This window comes from Oncorhynchus tshawytscha, linkage group LG17 (assembly GCF_018296145.1).
Source record: "Oncorhynchus tshawytscha isolate Ot180627B linkage group LG17, Otsh_v2.0, whole genome shotgun sequence".
NCBI classification, from domain to species: domain Eukaryota; kingdom Metazoa; phylum Chordata; class Actinopteri; order Salmoniformes; family Salmonidae; genus Oncorhynchus; species Oncorhynchus tshawytscha.
In genome coordinates this window covers 5,295,202-5,320,355 of record NC_056445.1, presented here as the reverse complement: position 1 = coordinate 5,320,355, position 25,154 = coordinate 5,295,202, and the positions used below count along the sequence as shown (strand labels likewise).

The 25,154-nt window shown below is 43.8% G+C and overlaps 1 protein-coding gene across 1 annotated transcript in view; it reads left to right on the top strand.

Annotated features, from left to right (window-relative positions):
• acadvl (acyl-CoA dehydrogenase very long chain) overlaps positions 1-25,154 on the top strand; it is a 37,676-nt gene that overhangs the window by 4,619 nt on the left and 7,903 nt on the right. Inside the window, exons 6-18 of the mRNA XM_042300043.1 lie at positions 526-660; positions 1,214-1,358; positions 1,653-1,782; positions 2,977-3,102; positions 3,960-4,158; positions 4,312-4,416; positions 5,817-5,903; positions 9,195-9,257; positions 10,244-10,345; positions 10,583-10,680; positions 17,137-17,209; positions 17,323-17,395; positions 18,948-19,020. Coding sequence (XP_042155977.1) covers positions 526-660; positions 1,214-1,358; positions 1,653-1,782; positions 2,977-3,102; positions 3,960-4,158; positions 4,312-4,416; positions 5,817-5,903; positions 9,195-9,257; positions 10,244-10,345; positions 10,583-10,680; positions 17,137-17,209; positions 17,323-17,395; positions 18,948-19,020 — 1,409 coding nt within the window. The remainder of the gene's footprint in view (positions 1-525; positions 661-1,213; positions 1,359-1,652; positions 1,783-2,976; positions 3,103-3,959; positions 4,159-4,311; positions 4,417-5,816; positions 5,904-9,194; positions 9,258-10,243; positions 10,346-10,582; positions 10,681-17,136; positions 17,210-17,322; positions 17,396-18,947; positions 19,021-25,154) is intronic.

Sequence of the window (25,154 nt, the reverse complement as noted above, 5' to 3'; positions counted from 1 at the left end):
CTTTCACTCTAGTGGTAGCATGAGACGGAGTCTACAACTCACACAAGTGGCTCAGGTAGTGCAGCTCATCCAGGATGGCACATCAATGCGAGCTGTGGCAAGAAGGTTTGCTGTGTCTGTCAGCGTAGTGTCTAGAGCATGGAGGCGCTACCAGGAGACAGGCCAGTACATCAGGAGACGTGGAGGAGGCCGTAGGAGGGCAACAACCCAGCAGCAGGACTGCTACCTCCGCCTTTGTGCAAGGAGGAGCAGGAGGAGCACTGCCAGAGCCCTGCAAAATGACCTCCAGCAGGCCACAAATGTGCATGTGTCTGCTCAAACGGTCAGAAACAGACTCCATGAGGGTGGTATGAGGGCCCAACGTCCACAGGTGGGGGCTGTGCTTACAGCCCAACACCGTGCAGGACGTTTGGCATTTGCCAGAGAACACCAAGATTGGCAAATTCGCCACTGGCGCCCTGTGCTCTTCACAGATTAAAGTGTAGGTAAACTTCCGACTTCAACTGTATATATGGTATGCTGTAGGAGGTGAATGACCCAGCAAAGAATGACTCCCTGGAGAAGGTGGAGGACAGCACCATGGAAAGCCTGAAAGAGATGGGGGCCTTTGGTCTGCAGGTCCCCCAGGACCTTGGGGGTGTGGGCCTCACAAACACACAGGTGAGAACATACACCTTTATCTCTATACACACACACAGTCTTGTACAACTAACCTTGTGGGGACACACAATTCCCAAAAATTATATATTTTCCCTAACCCATACCCTAGTTTCTAACACTAAACCCCATTGAAATAGCATTTGACCTTGTGCGGACAACAAAATGTCCCTATTTGGTCATTTTTGTTTGTTTACTATTGTTGTGGGGAATTCTGGTTCCCAACAAGCATAGTTAAAAACACACTGAAACACACTGTAAGGTGTTGGTGGCGTAGCTGCTGTTTGTGAAGGATACTACCATAAAGTTCAAGCCATGTCTTAGACCACTGGATAAAGAATGATGTGCCTGTGGTAGAATATCCACGTCGAAAAAAGTCAGCATGAAACTGAGCTATGTATGTTGCTCTTGATAAGGATGGCTGCAAAATAACCTTCAAGACTCAGTTGTTTTTGTTTTTTTACCTTTTGTGTACTATTGTCAGAGGACACAGACTGTTAGAGTACTGTGTAAATTAAGTACACTAATGTTTTAACGTTATTTTTTTATTGAACAGTATGCCAGGCTGGTGGAGATCGTGGGTCAGCATGACCTGGGGGTTGGCATCACACTGGGTGCCCACCAGTCCATCGGTTTCAAGGGCATCCTGCTGGTTGGTAGTCCCGCCCAGAAGGAGAAATACCTGCCCAAGCTGGCCACAGGTGAGAGAGGCGGCAGGTAGCCTAGTGGTCTAATCTCCGAGCTGACGAGGTACAAATCTGTCCTCCTGCCCCTGACAAGGCAGTTAACCCACTGATCCCCAGTAGGCCGTCATTGAAAATAACATTTTGTTCTTAACCGACTTGCCTAGTAAAATAAAGAGGCTTTGTCGTTACTCTCTCTTAGTCATTTTATTTGGTTCTGCCTATGTATTGTTATACCTAGACTGTAATTCCACGTATAAGGCATTTCAAATCTGTTGGCCTTAATTCTCTTTTTCTTCCTCTTTTATCTAGGTGAGACCCTGGCTGCTTTCTGTCTGACTGAACCAGCCAGTGGCTCCGACGCTGCGTCCATAAAGACCCTCGCTACCCTCTCTCCCTGTGGAAAACACTACATCCTCAATGGAGGCAAGATCTGGATCAGGTACTGCAGGACCACCAACATTGTGCTATCATTTAGTATGGCGCAAACACTGTGGTTTATGTCCTGTACACAGTCATAGCTACATTGGAAGTTTACATACACAGCAAAATACATTTAAACTCAGTTTTCACAATTCATAACATTTAATACTAGTAAAAATCCCTTGTCTTAGGTCTGTTAGGATCACCACTTTATTTTACAAATGTGAAATGTCAGAATAACAGTAGAAAGATGTATTTCAGCTTTTATTTCTTTCATCACATTCCCAGTGGGTCAGAAGTTTACATGCACTCAATTAGTATTTGGTAGCCTTTTAACTTGGGTCAAATGTTTCGGGTAACCTTCCACAAGCTTCCCACAATAAGTTGGGTGAATTTTGGCCCATTCCTCCTGATAGAGCTGGTGTAACTGAGTCAGATTTGTAGGCCTCCTTGCTCACACACACTTTTTCAGTTCATCCCACAAATTCTCTATGGGATTGAGGTCAGGGCTTTGAAGGCCACTCCAATACCTTGACTTTGTTGTCCTTAAGTTATTTTGCCACAACTTTGGAAGTATGCTTGGGGTCATTGTCCATTTGGAAGACTTGAACTGTACATGCTGAATTGCAGTCTACAGACACATTAAAGGAAAAGTGATAGTAGTTAGATGGGATAAAATGGAGTCATGTAGTCTTGTCAGCTTTGGGTGATAGGAGAAAAAAATGGTTTTGTAAAGCATTCTCGCTTTATAACATTTGCTCTTTGCATGACATAGACTGAAAGCTATGGTCCCTTGCTGATTTCACCTGTTAAATCAGTTTAGATGAAGGCGAGAAAAGATTTTTAAGACCTGAGACAATTGAGACATGGATTGTGTATGTGTGCCATTCAGAGGGTGAATGGGCAAGATAAAATATTTAAGTGCGTTAGAACGGGTATGGTAGTAGGTGCCAGGCGCACCAGTTTGAGTGTGTAAAGAACGGCAACACTGCTGGGTTTTTTATGCTCCACAGTTTTCCAAAAGACATCCAGCCAACGACTGTAGGAAGCGTTGGAACATTGGGCCATCATCTCTGTGGAATGCTTTTGAAACCTTGTGGAGCCCATGCCCTGACGAATTAAGGCTGTTCTGAGGGGGGTCCTAATATAGAGTTGTGGTTGTATACAGTATTGCTATTGTTTTCTTTGACTTATCCTGTGTCTGTGTTGTCAGTAATGGTGGTCTGGCTGAGATCTTCACAGTGTTTGCCAAGATGCCCATGATGGATGAGAAGACAGGACAAATGAAAGACAAAATCACAGCCTTTATTGTGGAGAGGAGCTTCGGAGGAGTGACACAGTGAGTGGTGTATGGAGGGATGGGTGAAAGGATGGAGAGCGGATGGGTGATGGATAAAGATATGGAAGGATGGAGAAAGTGAGGGATTGGAAGAGGGAGGTCTGAAATGGGGGAATTTACGTAAGAGTATGTACTGTATGTTTCTTGTTAGAAGCTTCACATGATTGTTGATTTAAAGACTATCCCAGTCTCTATATTTTCTGTCTGTCCATAGTCTTGTTTTTAGTGAATATTTTAAGAAGTTTTTGTCCTGAAGATGCACATCCACATTTTAAAGAAGTTGCAGACTAAAAGACAAAACAAAAACGTTTTAATTTCGGGCTTTAAGCAACCACCTTTCGCATACACCCCCCCTCCCCATTTTTCAATTCATGATCTTGTCTCATCGCTGCAACTCCCCAACGGGCTCGGGAGAGGCCAAGGTCGAGTCATGCGTCCTCCGAAACATGACCTGCCAAACCGCGCTCCTTAACTCCCATCCGCTTAACCCGGAAGCCAGGTGCACCAATGTGTCAGAGGAAACACCCGCCTTGAGGAGTCGCAAGAGCACGATGAGCCAAGTGAAGCCACCCCGGCCAAACCTTCCCCTAACCCGGACGATGCTGGGTCAATTGTGCGCTGCCCTATGAGACTCCAGGTCATGGCCAGTTGTGACACAGTCCGGGATCGATCCCGGGTCTGTAGTGACGCCACTGCGATGCAGTGCCTTAGACCGCTGCTCCACTTGGGAGGCACTAAACAAATACTCTTATCCAGGTGACATATTGTCAATGCATTCATCGAAGGTAGATAAGACACAACAACGTGACGACGTGTATCGTTATCGTTAACATTTCCTTACCTTCTACCTCCTACAGCGGTCCCCCTGAGAAGAAGATGGGCATTAAGGCGTCCAACACGGCGGAGGTGTACTTTGAGAACGTCCCGGTACCCATTGAGAATGTCCTGGGAGAGGTAGGTGGCGGCTTCAAGGTGGCCATGGCCATCCTCAACAACGGGCGCTTCGGCATGGCCGCCGCCCTCTCCGGCACCATGAAGGGAGTCATCACCCAGGCTGTGAGTAACGCTGTGTGGGACTATCCAAATAAAGTGTTACCTCCTATTTGCCCTTCAGTTGAGTCTGTCTAGTCTCATTGAAGCTCTGTTACTGTGTTGGTTTTAGCACTTCTTGACCTCCCATACTGACGCCTGTCCTGTCTCTTTGCCCAGGTGGACCATGCAGCCAACAGGGTCCAGTTTGGCAGTAAGATCCACACCTATGGAGCTATCCAGGAGAAGTTGGCACGCATGACTATGCTGCAATATGTCACTGAGGTACACAGACTATCTAATGATTGATGATCAATTTATATCTTGCTTTTCCACACACTCAACACTCTTTTACATAGTATGAGGAGAAACTCCCCTCAACCACCACCATGTGTAGCACCCTATGGGTGATGCCCTGGCAGCCATTTTACTTCAAAATGCTCACCACACTTCAGCTGACATGGTATCAGTGGAGGCTGCTGAGGGGGTGACGGCTCATAATATTGGCTGGAACGGACCAAGTTGAATGGCATCAAATACCTGGAGACCATGTGTTTGATGCATTTGAAACCAATACACCTATTCCGCTCCAGCCTTTACCACGAGCCCATCCTCCCCAATTAAGGCGCCACCTGTGCATGGTCTGCTTACAGCCACTGGCAGAAAGACGGAAGCCATCGCATAATGCACATCATAATCCATTACTCAATCAACCAAATGTGTTTATAGAACATCAGATATCTCAAAGTGCTGTACAGAAACCCAGCCTAAAACCCCAAACAGCAAGCAATGCAGGTGTAAAAGCACAGGGGCTCGGAAAAACTCCCTACACACACACAGACTATTGCAGCATAGATACTGGGCACTTAGACGGGGTTGGGGGACATTGTGGCCCTGTCTGACGTTACCGCCCGACAGGGCCAAACAGGCAGGATATAACCTCACCGACTTTGCCAAAGCACAGCCCCCACACCACCAGAGGGAGATCAACAGACCACCAACTTACTACCCTTACACAAGGCTGAGGATAGCCCACGAAGATCTCCCCCACGGCACGAGCCCGAGGGGTGCAAAACAGGACAGGAAGGTCACGTCACTGACTTAACCCACTCAAGTCAAGTATAGCGAAAAAGCCTGGCAAGACGTGATGCACCCGTCCTAGGGTCAGCATGGAAGAGCACTAGCAAGCCAGTGACTCAGCCCACATAATAGGGTCAGAGGTCAGACTACATTCAATCATAGGACCTACTACAGAGATGAGTTCAGTAAAAGACTTAAAGGTTGAGACAAAGATCGGCAAACCATTCCATAAAAAATGTTGTTCTATAGGAGAAAGCCCTGCCTCCAGCTGTTTACTTAGAAATTCTAGGAACAATAAGGAGGCCTGACTCTTGTGACCGTACATGTAGGTACAGTACCAGTCAAAAGTTTGCACACCTACTCATTCAAGGGTTTTTCTTTCTTTTTACAATTTTCTACATTGTAAAATAATAGTGAAGACAATCACAACTATGAAATAACACAGATGGAATCATGTAGTAACCAAGAAAGTGTTAAACAAATCAAAAATCTATTTTATATTTGAGATTCTTCAGAGTAGCCTCCCTTTGCCTTGATGACGGGGAGCTTATTTTGGTATCCTGTTGGGATTTTCATGTCCTCTTCTCCCCTCCCCTTTCTTTCAGTCCATGGCCTACATGATCAGTGGGAATATGGACAGTGGATCCAAAGACTACCACATTGAAGCGGCCATCAGCAAAATCTTTGCCTCTGTGAGTACAGCACTGTCTGGGTTTTATCCTATCCTCTTTTAAGCATTTCACAACTATTACTTCAATTGTATAAATATTCCATAAGATGCATTGCAAAATGAATGCATTTTGTTAAGAAACTTCAGGACACACAATGTATATTTGAATCCGTCAGAAAATGTATTGATTGATCCAGCATAGACTGTAAATACTAAAATAAGATTAGTGTGTTTTCTGACTGTAAGACAAGTTGCCTGCCCAGAATGCAACCCACTTTGAAAGGCTTGACTTAACAAAAGCCCATTGAGATGTGCACGACTCAAGACGGGTGCCCTTCACACTAGAGGTGTCCAAAAAGTTAGATCCGTTCTGGATCCTTGGCTTTCCCACCCGGCCAGATATGCATAAATACATATTTTTTTTAACAGAACCGTTCTGAATGGACCTGAGGGCAGTCGGACCTAAAAAGGCCCGTGGATAAACGGATCCAAACAGACCCGTGCCGGTTCGGATCTGAGAGACCCGTTCATATTCGAGAGTAGAAAGGGGGAAAGAGAAAGAAACCTCCTCAATATGAACAAGCTATATTGGCCAAATGATCCACAGTTACGTGTCCTTAACTGTCTTTAACAAATCAAAATCGATATGTAGCACACTCAAATTTATAGCATATTGTTTTATTGGTTTTTACTTTCCTAAAACAATGGTTCAGCTGTCTGAGATTTGAGTGCTGAATGCAACAGGGCATTGTATGCCCATAGGTCTAGTTGTCCACTGTATGATATGAATATTTACAATCTAAATCTAAAGGAAGAGAAGTTTAGGCCTAGATATACCAGCGCCATGTTCCCAACACCGACATGCATTTCTTTATAGGGAAAGGGGGATACCTAGTCAGCTGTACAACTGAATGGGGAACAGTGGGTTAATTGCCTTGCTCAGGGGAAGAATGACAAATGTTTACCTTGTCAGCTCGGGGATTTGATCCAGCAACCTGTCTGCTACTTGTCAGGTGTTCAGAAGGAGGCTAATCTATCATATTTTCAATCGGCTTTAAAAAAAATAAAGATGAGCATTATATTGTTAGATTAATGGAGTTACTCTGCTAGGCCTAAAACATTCTTCCTCGCCTCACTGTCGGAGAGTTAGTTGGAACGCTGTTGGGCCTAAAACATTCTTCCTCGCCTCACTGTCGGAGAGTTAGTTGGAACGCTGTTGGGCCTAAAACATTCTTCCTCGCCTCACTGTCGGAGAGTTAGTTGGAACGCTGTTGGGCCTAAAACATTCTTCCTCGCCTCACTGTCGGAGAGTTAGTTGGAACGCTGTTGGGCCTAAAACATTCTTCCTCGCCTCACTGTCGGAGAGTTAGTTGGAACGCTGTTGGGCCTAAAACATTCTTCCTCGCCTCACTGTCGGAGAGTTAGGTGGAACCTGTTGGGCCTAAAACATTCTTCCTCGCCTCATTGTCGGAGAGTTAGTTGGAACGCTGTTGGGCCTAAAACATTCTTCCTCGCCTCACTGTCGGAGAGTTAGTTGGAACGCTGTTGGGCCTAAAACATTCTTCCTCGCCTCACTGTCGGAGAGTTAGGTGGAACGCTGTTGGGCCTAAAACATTCTTCCTCGCCTCACTGTCGGAGAGTTACTTGGAACGCTGTTGGGCCTAAAACATTCTTCCTGTCGGAGAGTTAGTTGGAATGCTGCTGGGCCTAAAACATTCTTCCTGTCGGAGAGTTAGTTGGAATGCTGCTGGGCCTAAAACATTATTCCTGTCGGAGAGTTAGTTGGAACGCTGCTGGGCCTAAAACATTATTCCTGTCGGAGAGTTAGTTGGAACGCTGTTGGGCCTAAAACATTCTTCCTGTCGGAGAGTTAGTGAGGAAGAAACCTTCAAAGGTTTCTTCACTTTATTAGGTTAATATCAAGTCTACAAGTCAGTTAAATGTTTATAAGGAAAATAGGAACAGGTTATTACATTGCGTCATTAAGTTTTGCATCTTGCCTTAGGATTTTCCCTTTCCATGGTTTGAGTGAGAGTAACCCAATAGGCCTACCGGTAATTCTATTAGATTGTGGCAAACACAACATTAACTTAATTTGGCCAATGAAAATGGCTCAAAAGAACTCAACAAATGTCAGCAATTGCTAAGGCCATTTATTTTCCAACAGCCCTATTTTTAACCCATCTCTAACTAAATATAGCACACAATTAAAATGACAGTCCAAACTTAATTTAGCCAATTATAAATGTATCAACAAAATTCTACAAAACACTTTGCATATATAAAGAACTGGTTTTGATTCTTAAATACATCTATAATAGTCATGATTATAGCCTAATGATAATAAATACGAAAATAAATAAGTTCGAAAATTTGCATCAAACCTGATTAGCGAGTAGCACACATTCTATTTGGCCGGGCCAACATTCTTCTTACCTTTGTCCTCTAAAACTTGTCCCCAAGGACATTCCCCTTATAGGCTTCTTTTCACTATAATCTTCCTCCTCTAACTTGTATTTTACTTAGCAAAGATGGAGGCCTTTTTTGTTTATCAACAGTAGCCAAGGCTACTTTCACTTGCGCGCTCTCTCGCTCTCAGCAGGAACATGTGACGTGAGCAGCCGAAACCAGTTTCAGCTGGACATAAGCTATAAGTTTTATAGGTTTTATTTTGTTGCAATTGTCTGACACCGATAACACAGTTCTCATCCACTCGCATACATTCAATTAACTGAGCATGGTTCGGTCAGGTCCAGTCGGCAAATCCATTTGATTTGCGCATACCTGATACTCATGGCAATTATATCAAACTGACCCAGATCCGAGACAAAAAGTCAGAATTTAGGACTCGTACCCGCTCGGGTCCAGGGTCGGATATCGGATCTGTCAGACCCATGCCTCTACTTCACGCTGCTACAACTCACACGCTACAGGACCGCAACAGCAGAGAAGTTTAGCCTCGCGCTCCAATGCTCCTGGTTGGTGCGGAAATTGACCTGCTACTACTGTTTACTTTGCATCTATTCTAGGTCATCTCACTCAGTCGACCTTTAAACCCAACCTAACTTGTGGCTTGCCCCATCACCTTATGCACTACTGCCCCACAGTGGCAGGAAGTGACATCCCCAAAAACACACAAGCTATACCACACATAAATAACTCCTAGCCTCCCACGCATTGGCTATTTTCTGTCCTTAACACTCAAACTGAAACTAAATAAAATGGAAATGTTTTTTGTAAAGCGAAATAATCTTAACTATTAGAAGTAAAAACAAATATAAAACTATAATAACCTTGTCTCTCTCTCGTGTAGGAGGCTGCCTGGGAAGTGACTGATGAGTGTATCCAGGTCATGGGAGGAATGGGCTTCATGAAGGTGAGTCTGAATCACTGGATTGTTGGGAGGGGTTATGTGTGTGTCGTACATAGAAATATAGTGCTTTATACAGGCATGAAAATGTATAGAATTTCTTAGCGGTATGCAAATGCACAAAACCTTTTTTTATGGGCCTAATAGAATGACATATAGAATCCCTATTAATTCAATAGGATCTCTTTGGACCTGGAAGAAAAGATTTGTAACTTTTTTTTTATACAATATTTTTTTAAATTATTTTAAATTGTCATTTCGTCCACTCTAAAATAATTCCTGCACATACTACTGTACACCTGCCATTTTAATGAATGGAAAAGACATTGTTACAAAACAAATCTAATGAATTTTCATTAACCACTGCGCCACCCGGGAGGCCCTGAAGACTGACATTTGTAATTTATTAGGCCTACCTACAAGTAACCTGAATTGATGTCGTCCGTGCGTTTCAGTCTCAGCCACTCAGCCGTTCCCTGTTCTCATCGATCCACACTACATGTTTTCAAGTCCATTCGCTCATGTTTCATGCGACTGACATGTAATGATAAATAATAGCCTACAGTTTTTGGCATCTTTAGTTTTAACTATTGTGATTGACTCAAGTTCGACTGGTACGGCAACCCAACCAAGCCGCACTGCTTCTTAACACAGCGCCATCCAACCCGGAAGCCAGCCGCACCAATGTGTCGGAGGAAACACTGTGCACCTGGCAACCTTGGTTAGCGCGCACTGTGCCCGGCCCGCCATAGGAGTCGCTGGTGCGCGATGAGACAAGGATTTCCCTACCGGCCAAACCCTCCCTAACCCGGGCGACGCTAGGCCAATTGTGCGTCGCCCAACGGACTTCCCGGTTACGGCAGAGCCTGGGCGCGAACCCGGAGTCTCTGGTGGCACAGCTGGCGCTGCAGTACAGCGCCCTTAACCACTGTGCCACCCGGGAGGCCCTGAAGACTGACATCTTATGGCTGTTTCCTGTGGTCTGTATCCAGGGCTCTGGTGTGGAGAGGGTGATGAGGGATCTTAGAATCTTCAGGATCTTTGAGGGAACCAATGACATTCTCAGACTGTTTGTGGCTCTCAACGGATTCCAGGTACACTACATGTCACCTTTTGTCTGAACGATCATACTGTCTTTGTTTTTTAAGTTGAAATAGAATTACAAGAACGGCAATCCCCATTCAAGTCACTGTCTCATGATGGGTGGGCTGGAGGCCATATTCAATTTACCCAATATATCTCCCTGTTGTAGTAATTCTATTCCTATGGCGTTTTCAATGTCAGTGTGCGATATGGAGAGTGAATGGTATTGATCTTCCTGTTGTTTCCAGGATGCAGGGAAGCACCTGAAGTCTCTACAGAAGGCTCTGAAGAACCCTCTGGGCAACGCTGGGCTGCTGGCTGGAGAGATCACCAAGAGGGCCAAGAGGTCAGTGTGTAACACGCTGTTTAAGAAGCCCACTTGTCAACACACTAGGGCTGGCCCCATTTAGTCGACTAGTCAATAGTTTGGTCGACCGAGATCTCTTTAGTCGAGCAGTAGCAAAAAAAAAACAAATACCAAAAAATCTCATGTTGTACAAGACACCCGTCTGATTTGAACTGAGTGGACTGATCCATTGTGGAGGCCGTGGGGATGGCTAAGTCCATTACGTGCTGCTGAAATTGTATATGGATATATTACATGAGAACGATGGTGTAACACTAATAAAAAGGATATTTGAAAACAAATGCGCTTTCTCCCACGTTAGATAGTCGTCGCTGTCTGCGGTTCTGAAACACATCAGTGCGCTGTTGAATCGGTGCCTTTTCCTAGACCATGTTGCTATGTGAATACTAGCAAAGGTAACCAGCATATTGGTGTTGAGAACAATATGCGGGGCAGCAGAATGAGGAGATGACAAGACAGCCCTTGACTTATTGTCTAAGAAGAGAGAGGAGACCCCAACATAATTAGGTTTATAATCAACAGTCTAACTGTTAATGTGCCTGGCTTTATAAATCATATACATGTTTATATACAGTGGGGCAAAAAAGTATTTAGTCAGCCACCAATTGTGCAAGTTCTCCCACTTAAAAAGATGATGCCTGTAATTTTCATCATAGGTACACTTCAACTATGACAGACAAGAGAAAAAAAATCCAGATAATCACATTGTAGGATTTTTTATGAATTTATTTGCAAATTATGGTGGAAAATAAGTATTTGGTCACCTACAAACAAGCAAGATTTCTGGCTCTCACAGACCTGTAACTTCTTCTTTAAGAGGCTCCTCTGTCCTCCACTCGTTACCTGTATTAATGGCACCTGTTTGAACTTGTTGTCAAAGGACACCTGAAACAAAATTGTAAAACCTGCACCAGGCTGGGAAGACTGAATCTGCAATGGGTAAGCAGCTTGGTTTGAAGAAATCAACTGTGGGAGCAATTATTTGGAAATGGAAGACATACAAGACCACTGATAATCTCCCTCGATCTGGGGCTCCACGCAAGATCTCACCCCGTGGGGTCAAAATGATCACAAGAACGGTGAGCAAAAATCCCAGAACCACATGGGGGGACCTAGTGAATGACCTGCAGAGAGCTGGGACCAAAGTAACAAAGCCTACCGTCAGTAACGCACTACGCCGCCAGGGACTCAAATCCTGCAGTGCCAGACGTGTCCCCCTGCTTAAGCCAGTACATGTCCAGGCCTGTCTGAAGTTTGCTAGAGAGAATTTGGATGATCCAGAAGAAGATTGGGAGAATGTCATATGGTCAGATGAAACCAAAATAGAACTTTTTGGTAAAAACTCAACTCGTTGTAATTGGAGGACAAAGAATGCTGAGTTGCATCCAAAGCACACCATACATACTGTGAAGCATGGGGGTGGACACATCATGCTTTGGGGCTGTTTTTCTGCAAAGGGACCAGGATGACTGATCCGTGTAAAGGAAAGAATGAATGGGGCCATGTATCGTGAGATTTTGAGTGAAAACCTCCTTCCATCAGCAAGGGCATAGAAGATGAAACGTGGCTGGGTCTTTTCAGCATGACAATGATCCCAAACACACCGCCCAGGCAACGAAGGAGTGGCTTCGTAAGAAGCATTTCAAGGTCCTGGAGTTGCCTAGCCAGTCTCCAGATCTCAACCCCATAGAAAATCTTTGGAGGGAGTTGAAAGTCCGTTTTGCCCAGCAACAGCCCCAAAACATCACTGCTCTAGAGGAGATCTGCATGGAGGAATGGGCCAAAATACCAGCAACGGTGTGTGAAAACCTTGTGAAGACTTACAGAAAAAGTTTGACCTCTGTCATTGACCAACAAAGGGTATATAACAAAGTATTGAGAGAAACTTTTGTTATTGACCAAATACTTATTTTCCACCATAATTTGCAAATAAATTCATTGAAAATCCTACAATGTGATTTTCTGGATTTTTTTTCTTCTCCTTTTGTCTGTCATAGTTGAAGTGTACCTATGATGAAAATTACAGGCCTCATCTTTTTAAGTGGGAGAACTTGCACAATTGGTGGCTGACTAAATACTTTTTTGCCCCATTGTATATACACTGCTGAAAAAAATAAAGGGAATACTTAAACAACACAATGTAACTCCAAGTCAATCACACTTCTGTGAAATCAAACTGTCCACTTAGGAAACAACACTGATTGACAATACATTTCTCATGCTGTTGTGCAAATGGAATAGACAACAGGTGGAAATTATAGGCAATTAGCAAGACACCCCCAATAAAGGAGTGGTTCTGCAGGTTTTGACCACAGACCACTTCTCAGTTCCTATGCTTCCTGGCTGATGTTTTGGTCACTTTTGAATGCTGCTTTCACTCTAGTGGTAGCATGAGACGGAGTCTACAACCCACACAAGTTGCTCAGGTAGTGCAACTAATCCAGGATGGCACATCAATGCGAGCTGTGGCAAGAAGTTTGCTGTGTCTGTCAGCGTAGTGTCCAGAGCATGGAGGCGCTACCAGGAGACAGGCCAGTACATCAGGAGATGTGGAGGAGGCCGTAGGAGGGCAACAACCCAGCAGCAGGACCGCTACCCCCGCTTTTGTACAAGGAGGAGCAGGAGGAGCACTGCCAGAGCCCTGCAAAATGACCTCCAGCAGGCCACAAATGTGCATGTGTCTCCTCAAACGGTCAGAAACAGACTCCATGAGGGTGGTATGAGGGCCCGACGTCCACAGGTGGGGGTTGTGCTTACAGCCCAACACCGTGCAGGACGTTTGGCATTTGCCAGAGAACACCAAGATTGGAAAATTTGCCACTGGCACCCTGTGCTCTTCACAGATGAAAGCAGGTTCACACTGAGCACGTGACAGTCTGGAGACGCCGTGGAGAACGTTCTGCTGCCTGCAACATCCTCCAGCATGACCGGTTTGGCGGTGGTTCAGTCATGGTGTGGGGTGGCATTTCTTTGGGGGGCCGCACAGCCCTCCATGTGCTCACCAGAGGTAGCCTGACTGCCATTAGGTACCGAGATGAGATCCTCAGACCCCTTTTGAGACCATATGCTGGTGTGGTTGGCCCTGGGTTCCGCCTAATGCAAGACAATGCTAGACCTCATGTGGCTGGAGTGTGTCAGCAGTTCCTGCAAGAGGAAGGCATTGATGCTATGGACTGGCCCGCCCGTTCCCCAGACCTGAATCCAATTGAGCACATCTCGGACATCATGTCTCAGTCCCTCCACCAACGCCACGTTGCACCACACTGTCCAGGAGTTGGCGGATGCTTTCGTCCAGGTCTGGGAGGACATCCCTCAGGAGACCATCCGCCACCTCATCAGGAGCATGCCCAGGCGTTGTAGGGAGGTCATACAGGCACGTGGAGGCCACACACACTACTGAGCCTCATTTTGACTTGTTTTAAGGACATTACATCAAAGTTGGATCAGCCTGTAGTGTGGTTTTCCACTTTAATTTTGAGTGTGACTCCAAATCCAGACCTCCATGGGTTGATAAATTTGATTTCCATTGATAATTGTTGCGTGATTTTTGTTGTCAGCACATTCAACTATGTAAAGAAAAAAGTATTTAATAAGAATATTTCATTCATTCAGATCTAGGATGTGTTATTTTAGTGTTCCCTTTATTTTTTTGAGCAGTGTATATCTATCTACAGCAATAAGACAGATCCTGCTTCTGTTGCCTGTTTGAGTGTTTATTTAATAGCCTACTGATGACCACCAAGCCTAGCAAAACATGTCAAGTAAACAATTTCACGAATTCGGCTGTTTTAATCTTTACTTTTCTGTAATAAAGGCTACACTTTTTTTAAACAGCCTCTGGTATTATTTATCATTTATTTACTGTTTACACTTTTCTAAATTGTTGGAATATAAAAAATATTTAAAATTAATAACTCCTTTTTATTGTTATTATTTGTATAATAAGTAATGTCCTTATCATTAGGAGGCTTAATAAGCAGCCTTGTATAACCACTATCAAGCTGTCTGCCTAAGCACATTCTGTTTAGTCTTAATACCTTAACTTCCACCTAAATTTCAATACTTTTACAGGCTACTGTATCAATCATGAATTTGTTCATGTCATTCACGATTTGAAATGCAATCGAGCATTTTAGTTTTAAAATAAATTGAATAAATACTAATTGAATTGCCTTGAATAATTAGCTTAAACAATAAATAAACGTTAGGTTTTGGAAATTGAATTCACTAATGAATGCAACTGTTTTTAGTCTTTGCGGTAATTAAGGTGGACAATCAGAACTGTTGTCCAGGAGTTTCAACCCATTGATCGATGGTTTCAAAGTTTGTATCCGTACATTTTCTTTGACCAGCTGATCATTACAAAAAAGAAAATACTTCTACATTTACCGCAGTGTAAACACATTGCAAATAGGTTGGGGATAACTCCTGACAAAGTTGGGTAGCTGAAATTCAGTGCTTAAATAGCCAAATTGATTAGTCACAGGAATCAGGACTAATAAAGCCCACTCAATAGCCTGTTTTACAAACAGTGGGCCTACCACATGGATGGGCATTTGTAAAATTACATTGTGGGTCGACATGGTAGGCTACAACCTAGTAAGCAGGAGCAGACATCTTTTTTTGGTCCTGTCTGGATGTTGCGTTTTGGTGTTTTACAAACGGGAGGCTTATCACAGATGGGCGTTCATCAAATTATTTTCGTGCAAGTGTAACAGTATAACTTTAGTCCGTCCCCTCCCCCCGACCCGGGCGTGAACCAGGAACCCTCTGCACACATCCACAACTGACACCCACGAAGCATCGTTACCCATCGCTCCACAAAAGCCGCAGCCCTTGCCGAGCAAGGGGAACCACTACTTCAAGGTCTCGGAGCGAGTGACATCACCGATCGAAACGCTATTAGCGCGCACCACCACTAACTAGCTAGCCATTTCACATCGGTTACACAAGCTGTAGGCTACACCTCGGTAAGCACTGACTGACACCTTTTGGGCTGTCATTTTTATTTTTTTGGTCTCGCCTATGGAGAGTAACATTTCCAACCAGAATAACCACCATTTGTTTGGCGAACTCCAAGGTCCTCTGATAATACTAGTCCCGTGTGAATCGACATCCCTGTGTTTTCAGAGAAATGCCTGCGTTTGACAGGTGTTGCTTGCGGTTTTCACAAGAAAACAACAACTGATTTGGATAAATTGAACTAAGTGCTGCGCATAGGCTACATGTAGGCCATTCATATAGAGTTGATCAACTTACAGTGAATGCTTTTGTTTGTTGTGTGCTTTTCAGTTGAATACTACCAAATGCATCAGTAAGAAATACTGAGCCTCATTAATGCAACCCTTGCTGTTAATAGATAGCAAAGCAGCATACAACTGACCTAATCACTTGAAAATGATAACTTTGTCATCCATAGCCTTAAAATGCATCTCAAGTGCACTTGCACTGTTTAGCTCACATCTGAAGGCTGGGGGGAATTTAGGACGTACTGCAGCTCGATAAAATATCCTAGTGATTATGATCACACTTCCTCAATTCAAATATGATGGGGACACGATAGGAGAGATGGATTAGAAACTTGGGGAAAAAGCTGGAGTTCTCAGTGTGACCTTATCACCTGGACATGTTGAAATACTTTATCTTCACGCCTAGAATTAAAAACCTCCAGGCTTCCTTCATAACTGTCAATGCATTGGGGGAAAAATAAAGAAAAAAACTAATCCCATCTGGATCATCCTCTGGAATAACGGACATTCTGGGGTAATAATTACATGACCAACGTTCTCTAGTAATACTAGTCCCGTCTGAATCATCCTCTGGAATTACAGACATTCTGAGGTTTTAATTACATGACCAACGTTCTCCAGTATTACTAGTCCAGTGCGACTAGGTCTTAGGTTACTTGCGTGCGATACATACATGTGTCACGTAAAGAGAGCAAGGGTTGAGGGAATAGGGAATGTTTTTCCTAAACAAATGAGGGTTTTCGGTAACACAACTTTTCAGTCAGAAATGGCTGTAGTTATGTTTTAGCTCCCGCAACACGGACAGCGTGATTAACACTTTGATGTTCTGTGGTGGTCGCTACAGCAGGGAGGAGTGAGACAACGGGTGATAGTCAGTCACTGTCTTTTTTTTAAAAACACAGCACAGCAAGTCTGAGCCCGGCCCGGCACAATCAAATCAATTGTTGGTTGGACTCCCTCTAGTCATTTGTGTGTCTTAATTATTTAATCAAACCGTGTGCTTAAATCATCAGACAAGCTCAGTGAATATAGTTGATTTGATTCAAACACATAGGATGTGTCAATATATGGAAAAATACATGTTTTAAAATGACAACCAATCGACTGGTCGAAAGAACAGACAACTCTTGGTCGACCAATTAAAAAAAAACCCTCCCTAACCATCTGTCTCTTTCTTGTTATCCAGGACGGCAGGTCTGAGCACTGGGCTCACTCTACAGGGATCAGTCCATCCGGAGTTGTCTCACAGTGGAAATCTGGTGAGAGAGATTCAAAGCTTGCATTGAACTCCGTGGCTGTATCTATCCATCCATGCCATAATGTCACCATAAGTCTAAGACTCCCAGTTGATTGACGTCTGTATTTCTTCCAGGCTGTTAAAGCTATCGAGCACTTTGGAGTCACTGTTGAGGATATGCTGCTCAAATACGGCAAGAACATCCTCCGTGAGTATTTATAATACACTGTCAACCTACCTAAGAAGAACTAAATGTGTGAACCTGATTTTTAAGGATACCCAACTAGCACATTTGGATCCTTGAAAGTTGTGGGAACTTAGGTTTTTGTTTCCCCATTGGTTCTGGGAACGAAGCCATACATTTCCTGACACTAGTAAAACAAAATGTTTTTTAAAAGCTCTGAGAACGGAAGCTCTGAGAACGGACGCGAACATTTTCGACTGTTCTGGGAACATACATTTTTAGGTTGCTGGGAGGTTATGAGAACCAGAATGAAAGCTGTACATTTGTCTATTCAAACAGACCCCATAACAAGTGAGAGGATAGAGAAAGGTTTTGTTGAAGCTCAAAATGGAATATATGTTTTTAAATCATTCTTAGAACATTATTTGAGCGTTACTAAATGTTTTCTTGTTTTTGTTATGGGAAGTTTTCTGAATGTTCTGAGAAGTTTGAGTTTAAAATGAACCATGAGGAAACCTGCAGAAAACGGTGGTGGAAATTCTACCTTTTTATCTAATAATGAGGAGAGTTAAAATCAATAATCAATCATGGTGTTACTTTTATTAAAAAAGGTATTATAATAAGGAGGCTGGTCACACCACCCACGCAGGTGAAATGGAGTGAGAGCCCACTGTACAAAGAGAACAGTAGCATTTATTTAGTCAAGCTACCCAATGCAAGCATTTGCAGTGTGTGTGTGTGGAGACAACTGGGTGAAAAGGTTGCCTCAGTCTGTCGCAACTGAGTGAGGACAATATGGCCAGAATGACAGGAAGTCACTCCAGACATACTACCTCGAACAGTAGCTCAACGGTTCCCCCAAGCTGCGCAAGCAAGTGCCTTTGACTGTCGGCCCAGATGATGTATGGTCGTACTGGTCACACACACAAACTATGAATCTTTCGCCCAGAAACAGGCTCCAAACCGAACAATAGCTCTATCACTGGTGTGCAGAATTTAACACTTTTAATTTAACACGGCTCTGTCTTCAGTTAAGCTAAGAGGAACCAGTTAGTTTCTGTCAGCTCTTGGCTGAGCGCCCAGATATCATGGTCATTATACACACACAGAACAGTTAGAACAGGCCTCTTATTAATGCACACACACACTTCTCTTATCTATCGAGTTATTTTCTTTGACAATCTCAAGCCCAATGCCTAGGCGTAAAGACGGATATTTCAGTACACAAGCATTAGTAAGGTTTAACTTCAAAATGCCCTCGCAGAACGTTATGCTGAAGTACTAAATTCCCACAGAAGAAAGTTTTCTTAACATTCTCTGAATGCTCTGAGAACATGCCTTTTTTTAAATAGAGCCATGAGTAAACCTGTAGAAAACGTTATGCTGCTAGCCGGGTATCCTGCACCATACCCAGAACGTTGTGGGAAGGTTGTATGTAAAATAACCATAGGACAACACGCTCTGACCAAGCTCTAAGAAACATATGGTTCTCAGAACGTTATGTGCTAGCTGGGTAGTGTTTAATGGCCAATATTATATGGTTGTATTGTAATGTTATTTCTCCTCTCCATTGCAGATGAGCAGTTTGTGCTGAAGAGAGTGGCAGACAGTGCCATTGACCTGTATGCTATGGTTGTTGTCCTGTCCAGGTAATACGGATCCTTACTAAACAGGTTTTATTTGTAGAAATGCTGGATTAGAATCTGTATGTTGTCTGGTGTTGTTCTACTGTATGGCATGTTCTTTTCTTTTGTGACCTCAACGCTGCTCTCTGGTCCACTCTTACCCAATGGGTCGTTCCACTTCAAAAAGCACAAGAAAGAGGATTTCCACACCCACCATCTCAGATTTCTCTGAAATAATTTGTTGTTAGAAACAAATGAGATTGGCATTCCTGCAGCATTATTCTGTTGAAATGTAGTCGCATCTCTGAGAAATTTAACGGAAAATTTCACCCAAAATCTATATTTTGTTATTTGTTTCATTAGTCCCAAAATGTTTTGCATGTCTGTCATCAAGATCTGCAGCATCATACCAGCTGAATTTCTGCGTTTTTGAAAGGTATAGATCTTTATTGCTGACATGCAAAACATTTAGGGACTACATCAACAATTGACTAATGAAACAAATACCAAAATATAGTTTTGGTGTGGAATTTTCCTTTAGGCTGTTTAAGTGCTTCCAAATTGGCCGTTTTTTAAATTTATATGAATCATAATATTCGGTAAATATAGTACCTAACATCCGATTTGGACAGCTTTTTGTTTAACAATGAGTTAGACGAGGAATCGCGCCACACCCCCGCCAATCCCACCCCAACAACGAGTATGTAGTATCAGTTCTCTGTGTCTGACATGTAGTATAGAGCTGTGGCTCAAGAGTATTGTTTCTTCATCCTATGTAATGTATTCTCAGTGAATTTATTTTTCTGTTCAGAGAAATTAGTCATCAAATGTATTTGTCACATTTGCTGAATTTGAATGAAATATTTGCTTATGAGCCCTTCCAAACTATGCAGAGTAAAAATAGTAATGAGGAATAAAATGCACAATAATGGAACTATATACAAGGAGTGCCAGATCAATGTGGTGCTATATACAGGGAGTACCAGATCAATGTGGAGCCATATACAGGGAGCACCAGTACCAGATCAATGTGGAGCTACATACAGGGAGTACCAGACCAATGTGGAGCTACATACAGGGAGTACCAGACCAATGTGGAGCTACATACAGGGAGTACCAGACCAATGTGGAGCCACATACAGGGAGTACCAAACCAATGTGGAGCTATATACAGGGAGTACCAAACCAATGTGGAGCTATATACAGGGAGTTACCAAACCAATGTGGAGCTACATACAGGGAGTACCAAACCAATGTGGAGCTATATACAGGGAGTACCAAACCAATGTGGAGCTATATACAGGGAGTACCAAACCAATGTGGAGCTATATACAGGGAGTACCAAACCAATGTGGAGCTATATACAGGGAGTACCAAACCAATGTGGAGCTATATACAGGGAGTACCAAACCAATGTGGAGCTACATACAGGGAGTACCAAACCAATGTGGAGCTATATACAGGGAGTTATGTAAAATATGTTTTTTGTTTTCTGAATTTTTATAATGAGCATTTCTGTAATTGAATTTGGCGCTCTGCAACCTCACTGGATGTTGGCCAGATGGGATGCTAGTGTCCCACATACCCTAGAGAGGTTAAGCATTTTTCTACAGCTGGCCATGCTTTCCACCTGGCTACCCCTACCCCGGTCAACAGCACTGCACCCCCCTCCCACAGCAACTCACCCAAGCCTTCCCCATTTCTCCTTCTCCCAAATCCAGTCAGCTGATGTTCTGAAAGATCTGCAAAATCTGGACCCCTACAAATCAGCCGGGCTAGACAATCTGGACCCTTCTAAAATGATCTGCCGAAATTGTTGCCACCCCTATTACTAGCCTGTTCAACCTCACTTTCGTGTCGTCTGAGATTCCCATAGATTGGAAAGCAGCTGCGGTCATCCCCCTCTTCAGGGGGGGACACTAGACACAAACTGCTACAGACCTATCTATCCTACCCTGCCTTTCTAAGGTCTTCGAAAGCCAAGTCAACAAACAGATTAGCGACCATTTCGAATCCCACCATACCTTCTCCGCTATGCAATCTGGTTTCAGAGCTGGTCATGGGTGCACCTCAGCCACGCTCAAGGTCCTAAACGATATCTTAACCGCCATCGATAAGAGACAATACTGTGCGGCCATATTCATTGACCTGGCCAGGGCTTTCGACTCTGTCAATCACCACATCCTCATTGGCAGACTCGAAAGCCTTGGTGTCTCAAATGATTGCCTCGCCTGGTTCACCAACTACTTCTCTGATAGAGTGCAGTGTGTCAAATCAGAGGGTCTGTTGTCCGGGCCTCTGGCATTCTCTATGGGGGTGCCACAGGGTTCAATTCTTGGACCGACTCTTCTCTGTATACATCAATGATGTCGCTCTTGCTGCTGGTGATTCTCTGATCCACCTCTACGCAGACGACACCATTCTGTATACTTCTGGCCCTTCTTTGGACACTGTTAACAACCCTCCAAGCGAGCTTCAATGCCATACAACTCTCCTTCCGTGGCCTCCAATTGCTTTTGAATACAAGTAAAACTAAATGCATGCTCTTCAACCGATCGCTGCCTGCATCTGCCCGCCTGTCCAACATCACTACTCTGGACGTCTCTGACTTAGAATATGTGGACAACTACAAATACCTAGGTGTCTGGTGAGTCGAAGGAAAGTTAAATCCAAATCCAAAGTTAAATCTAGACTTGGCTTCCTATTTCGCAACAAAGCATCCTTCACTCATGCTGCCAAACATACCCTTGTAAAACTGACCATCCTACCAATCCTCGACTTCGGCGACGTCATTTACAAAATAGCCTCCAATACCCTACTCAATAAATTGGATGCAGTCTATCACAGTGCCATCCGTTTTGTCACCAAAGCCTCATATACTACCCACACTGCGACCCGTACTGTAACGGTTTCGACCCGTAGTGTAACGGCTGGCCCTCGCTTCATACTCGTCGCCAAACCCACTGGCTCCATGTCATCTACAAGACCCTGCTAAGGTAAAGTCCCCCCTTATCTCAGCTCGCTGGTCACCATAGCAGCACCCACCTGTAGCACGCGCTCCAGCAGGTATATCTCTCTGGTCACCTCCAACCAATTTTTCCTTTGGCCACCTCTCCTTCTAGTTCTCTGCTGCCAATGACTGGAACGAACTACAAAAATCTCTGAAACTGGAAACACTTATCTCCCTCACTAGCTTTAGGCACCAGCTGTCAGAGCAGCTCACAGATTACTGCACCTGTACATAGCCCATCTATAATTTAGCCCAAACAACTACCTCTTTCCCTACTGTATTTATTTATTTTGCTCCTTTGCACCCCATTATTTATATCTATACTTTGCACATTCTTCCACTGCAAATCAACCATTCCAGTGTTTTACTTGCCTTATTGTATTTACTTCGCCTTTTTTGCCTTTACCTCCCTTATCTCACCTCACTTGCTCACATTGTATATAGACTTATTTTTCTACTGTATTATTGACTGTATGTTTGTTGTACTCAATGTGTAACTCTGTTGTTGTATGTGTTGAACTGCTTTGCTTTATCTTGGCCAGGTCGCAATTGTAAATGAGAACTTGTTCTCAACTTGCCTACCTGGTTAAATAAAGGTGAAAATGTAAAAAAATATTCAGCCACAAGGGCATTATTGAGGTCGGGCACTGATGTTGGGTGATTAGGCCTGGTCAGTGTTCCAATACATTCCAAAGGTGTTCGATTGGGTTGAGGTCAACACTATGTAGGCCTGTCAAGTTCTTCCATGCCGATCTCGACAAACCAAATTTTCTCTATGGACCTCGCTTGTGCACGGGGGCATTGTCATGCTGAAACAGGAAAGAGCCTTCCCCAAACTGTTGCCACAAAGTTAGAAGCACAGAAAGGTCTAGAATGTCATTAATTGTATTATGTAGCGTTAAGATTTCCTTTCACTGGAATTAAGGGGCCAAGCCCAAACCATGAGGAACAGCCCCAGACCGTTATTCCTCCACCAAACTTTACAGTTGGCACTATGTATTGGGGCAGGTTGCGTTCTCCTGGCATCCGCCAAACCCAGATTCACACTGCCAGATGGTGAAGCATGATTCATGACTCCAGATAACGTGTTTCCGCTGCTCCAGAGTCCAATGGCGGCGAGCTTTACACCACTCCAGTCTACACTTGTCATTGCGCATAGTGATCTTAAGTCTTGTGTGCAGCTGCTCGGCCATGGAAACCTATCTCATGAAGCTCCCGACGAACAGTTCTTGTGCTGATGTTGCTTCCAGAGGAAGTTTGGAACTCTGTAGTGAGTATTGCAACCGAGGACAGAATATTATGTAGACGATTTTTACGAGCTACACGCTTCAGCACTCAGTGGTCCGTTCTGTGAGCTTGTGTGGCCTACCACTTCACGGCTGAGCCGTTGTTGCTCCTTGACATTTCCACTTCACAATAACAGCACTTACAGTTGGCCGGGGACAGCACTAGCAGGGCAGAAATTTGAGGAACTGACTTGTTGGAAAGGTGGCATCCTATGATGGTGCCACGTTGAAAGTCAATGAACTCTTCGGTAAGGCTATACTACTGCCATTGCTTGTCTATGAAGATTGCATGGCTGTTTTGCTTGATTTTATACACCTGTCAGCAACGGGTTTGGCTGAAATGGCTGAATCCACTAATTTGAAGGGGGGTCGAATTACTTTTGTATATACAGTGCATTCGGAGTATTCAGACCCCTTGACTTTTTCCACATTTTGTTACATTACAGCCTTGTTCAACAATTTCTTAAATTATTTTTGTCACGCATCAATCTACACACAATACCCCACGATGACAAATCAAAAATAGGATTTTAGACATTTTTGCACATTTTTATGTAAAAAAAAAAAAAACTACTTTGTTGAAGCGCCTTTGGCATCAATTACAGCCTTGAGTCTTCTTGGGTATGACGCTACATGCTTGGCACTGTATTTGGGGAGTTTCTCCCATTCTCTGCATATCCTTGCAAGCTCTGTCAGGTTGGATGGGGAGCTTCACTGCACAGCTATTTTCATGTCTCTCCAGAGATGCTTGAGTCTCTGCTCTGGCTGAGCCACTCAAAGACATTCAGAGACTTGTCCCGAAGCCACTCCTGCATTGTCTTGGCTGTGTGCTTAGGGTCGTTTTTTTGGAAGGTGAACCTTTGCCCCAGTCTGAGGTCCTGAATGCTCTGGAGCAGGTTTTCATTAAGTATCTCACTGTACTTTGTTCCGTTCATCTTTCCCTTGATCCTGACTAGTCTCCTAGTCCCTGCAGCTGAAAAACACCCCCACAGCATGATGCTGCCACCACGCTTCACTGTGGTGGTGCCAGGCTTCCTCCAGATGTGACCCTTGGCATTCAGGCCAAAGAGTACAATCTTGGTTTCATCAAACCAGAGACTTGTTTCTATAGTCAGTCTTGAGGTGCCTTTTGGCAAACTCCAAGCAGGTGGTCATGTGCTTGATTGATAGAGTGCTGTAGATATGGTTGTCCTTATGGAACGGTCTCCAATCTCCACAGAGGACCTCTAGAGCTCTGTTAGAATGACCATTGGGTTCTTGGCCACCTCCCTGACCTAGGCCCTTCTCCCCCGATTTCTCAGTTTGGTGGCCAGCTCTAGGAAGGATCTTGGTGGTTCCAGACTTTTTCCATTTAAGAATAATGGAGGCCACTGTGTTCTTGGGGACCTTCAATGCTGCAGAAACGTTTTGGTACCCTTCCGAGGCAAAATCCTGTCGTGGAGCTCAACGGACATTCCTTCGAACCGCATGGCTTGGTTTTTGCTCTGACATGCACTGTCAACTGTGGGACCTTTTTATATAGACTAGTGTATGCCTTTCCAAATCATGTCCAATCAATTGAATTTACAATGGGTGGACTTTCAAGGATGATCAATGAAAACATGATGCACCTGAGCTCAAAGGGTCTGTGTACTTATGTAAATAGGCATTTCTAAAAATAAAATAAAAAACTTTTCGCTTTGTCATTATGGGATATTGTGTGTAGATGAGTTAAACATTTTTTTAAATGTTTAACTCATTTTAGATTAAGGCTGTAATGTAACAAAATGTGGAAAAAGTGAAGGGGTCTGAATACTTTTTGAATGCGCTGCATAGTGTATGACGGCGACCCATGCTTTGGTTTTGTTGGAAACTATTTCAAA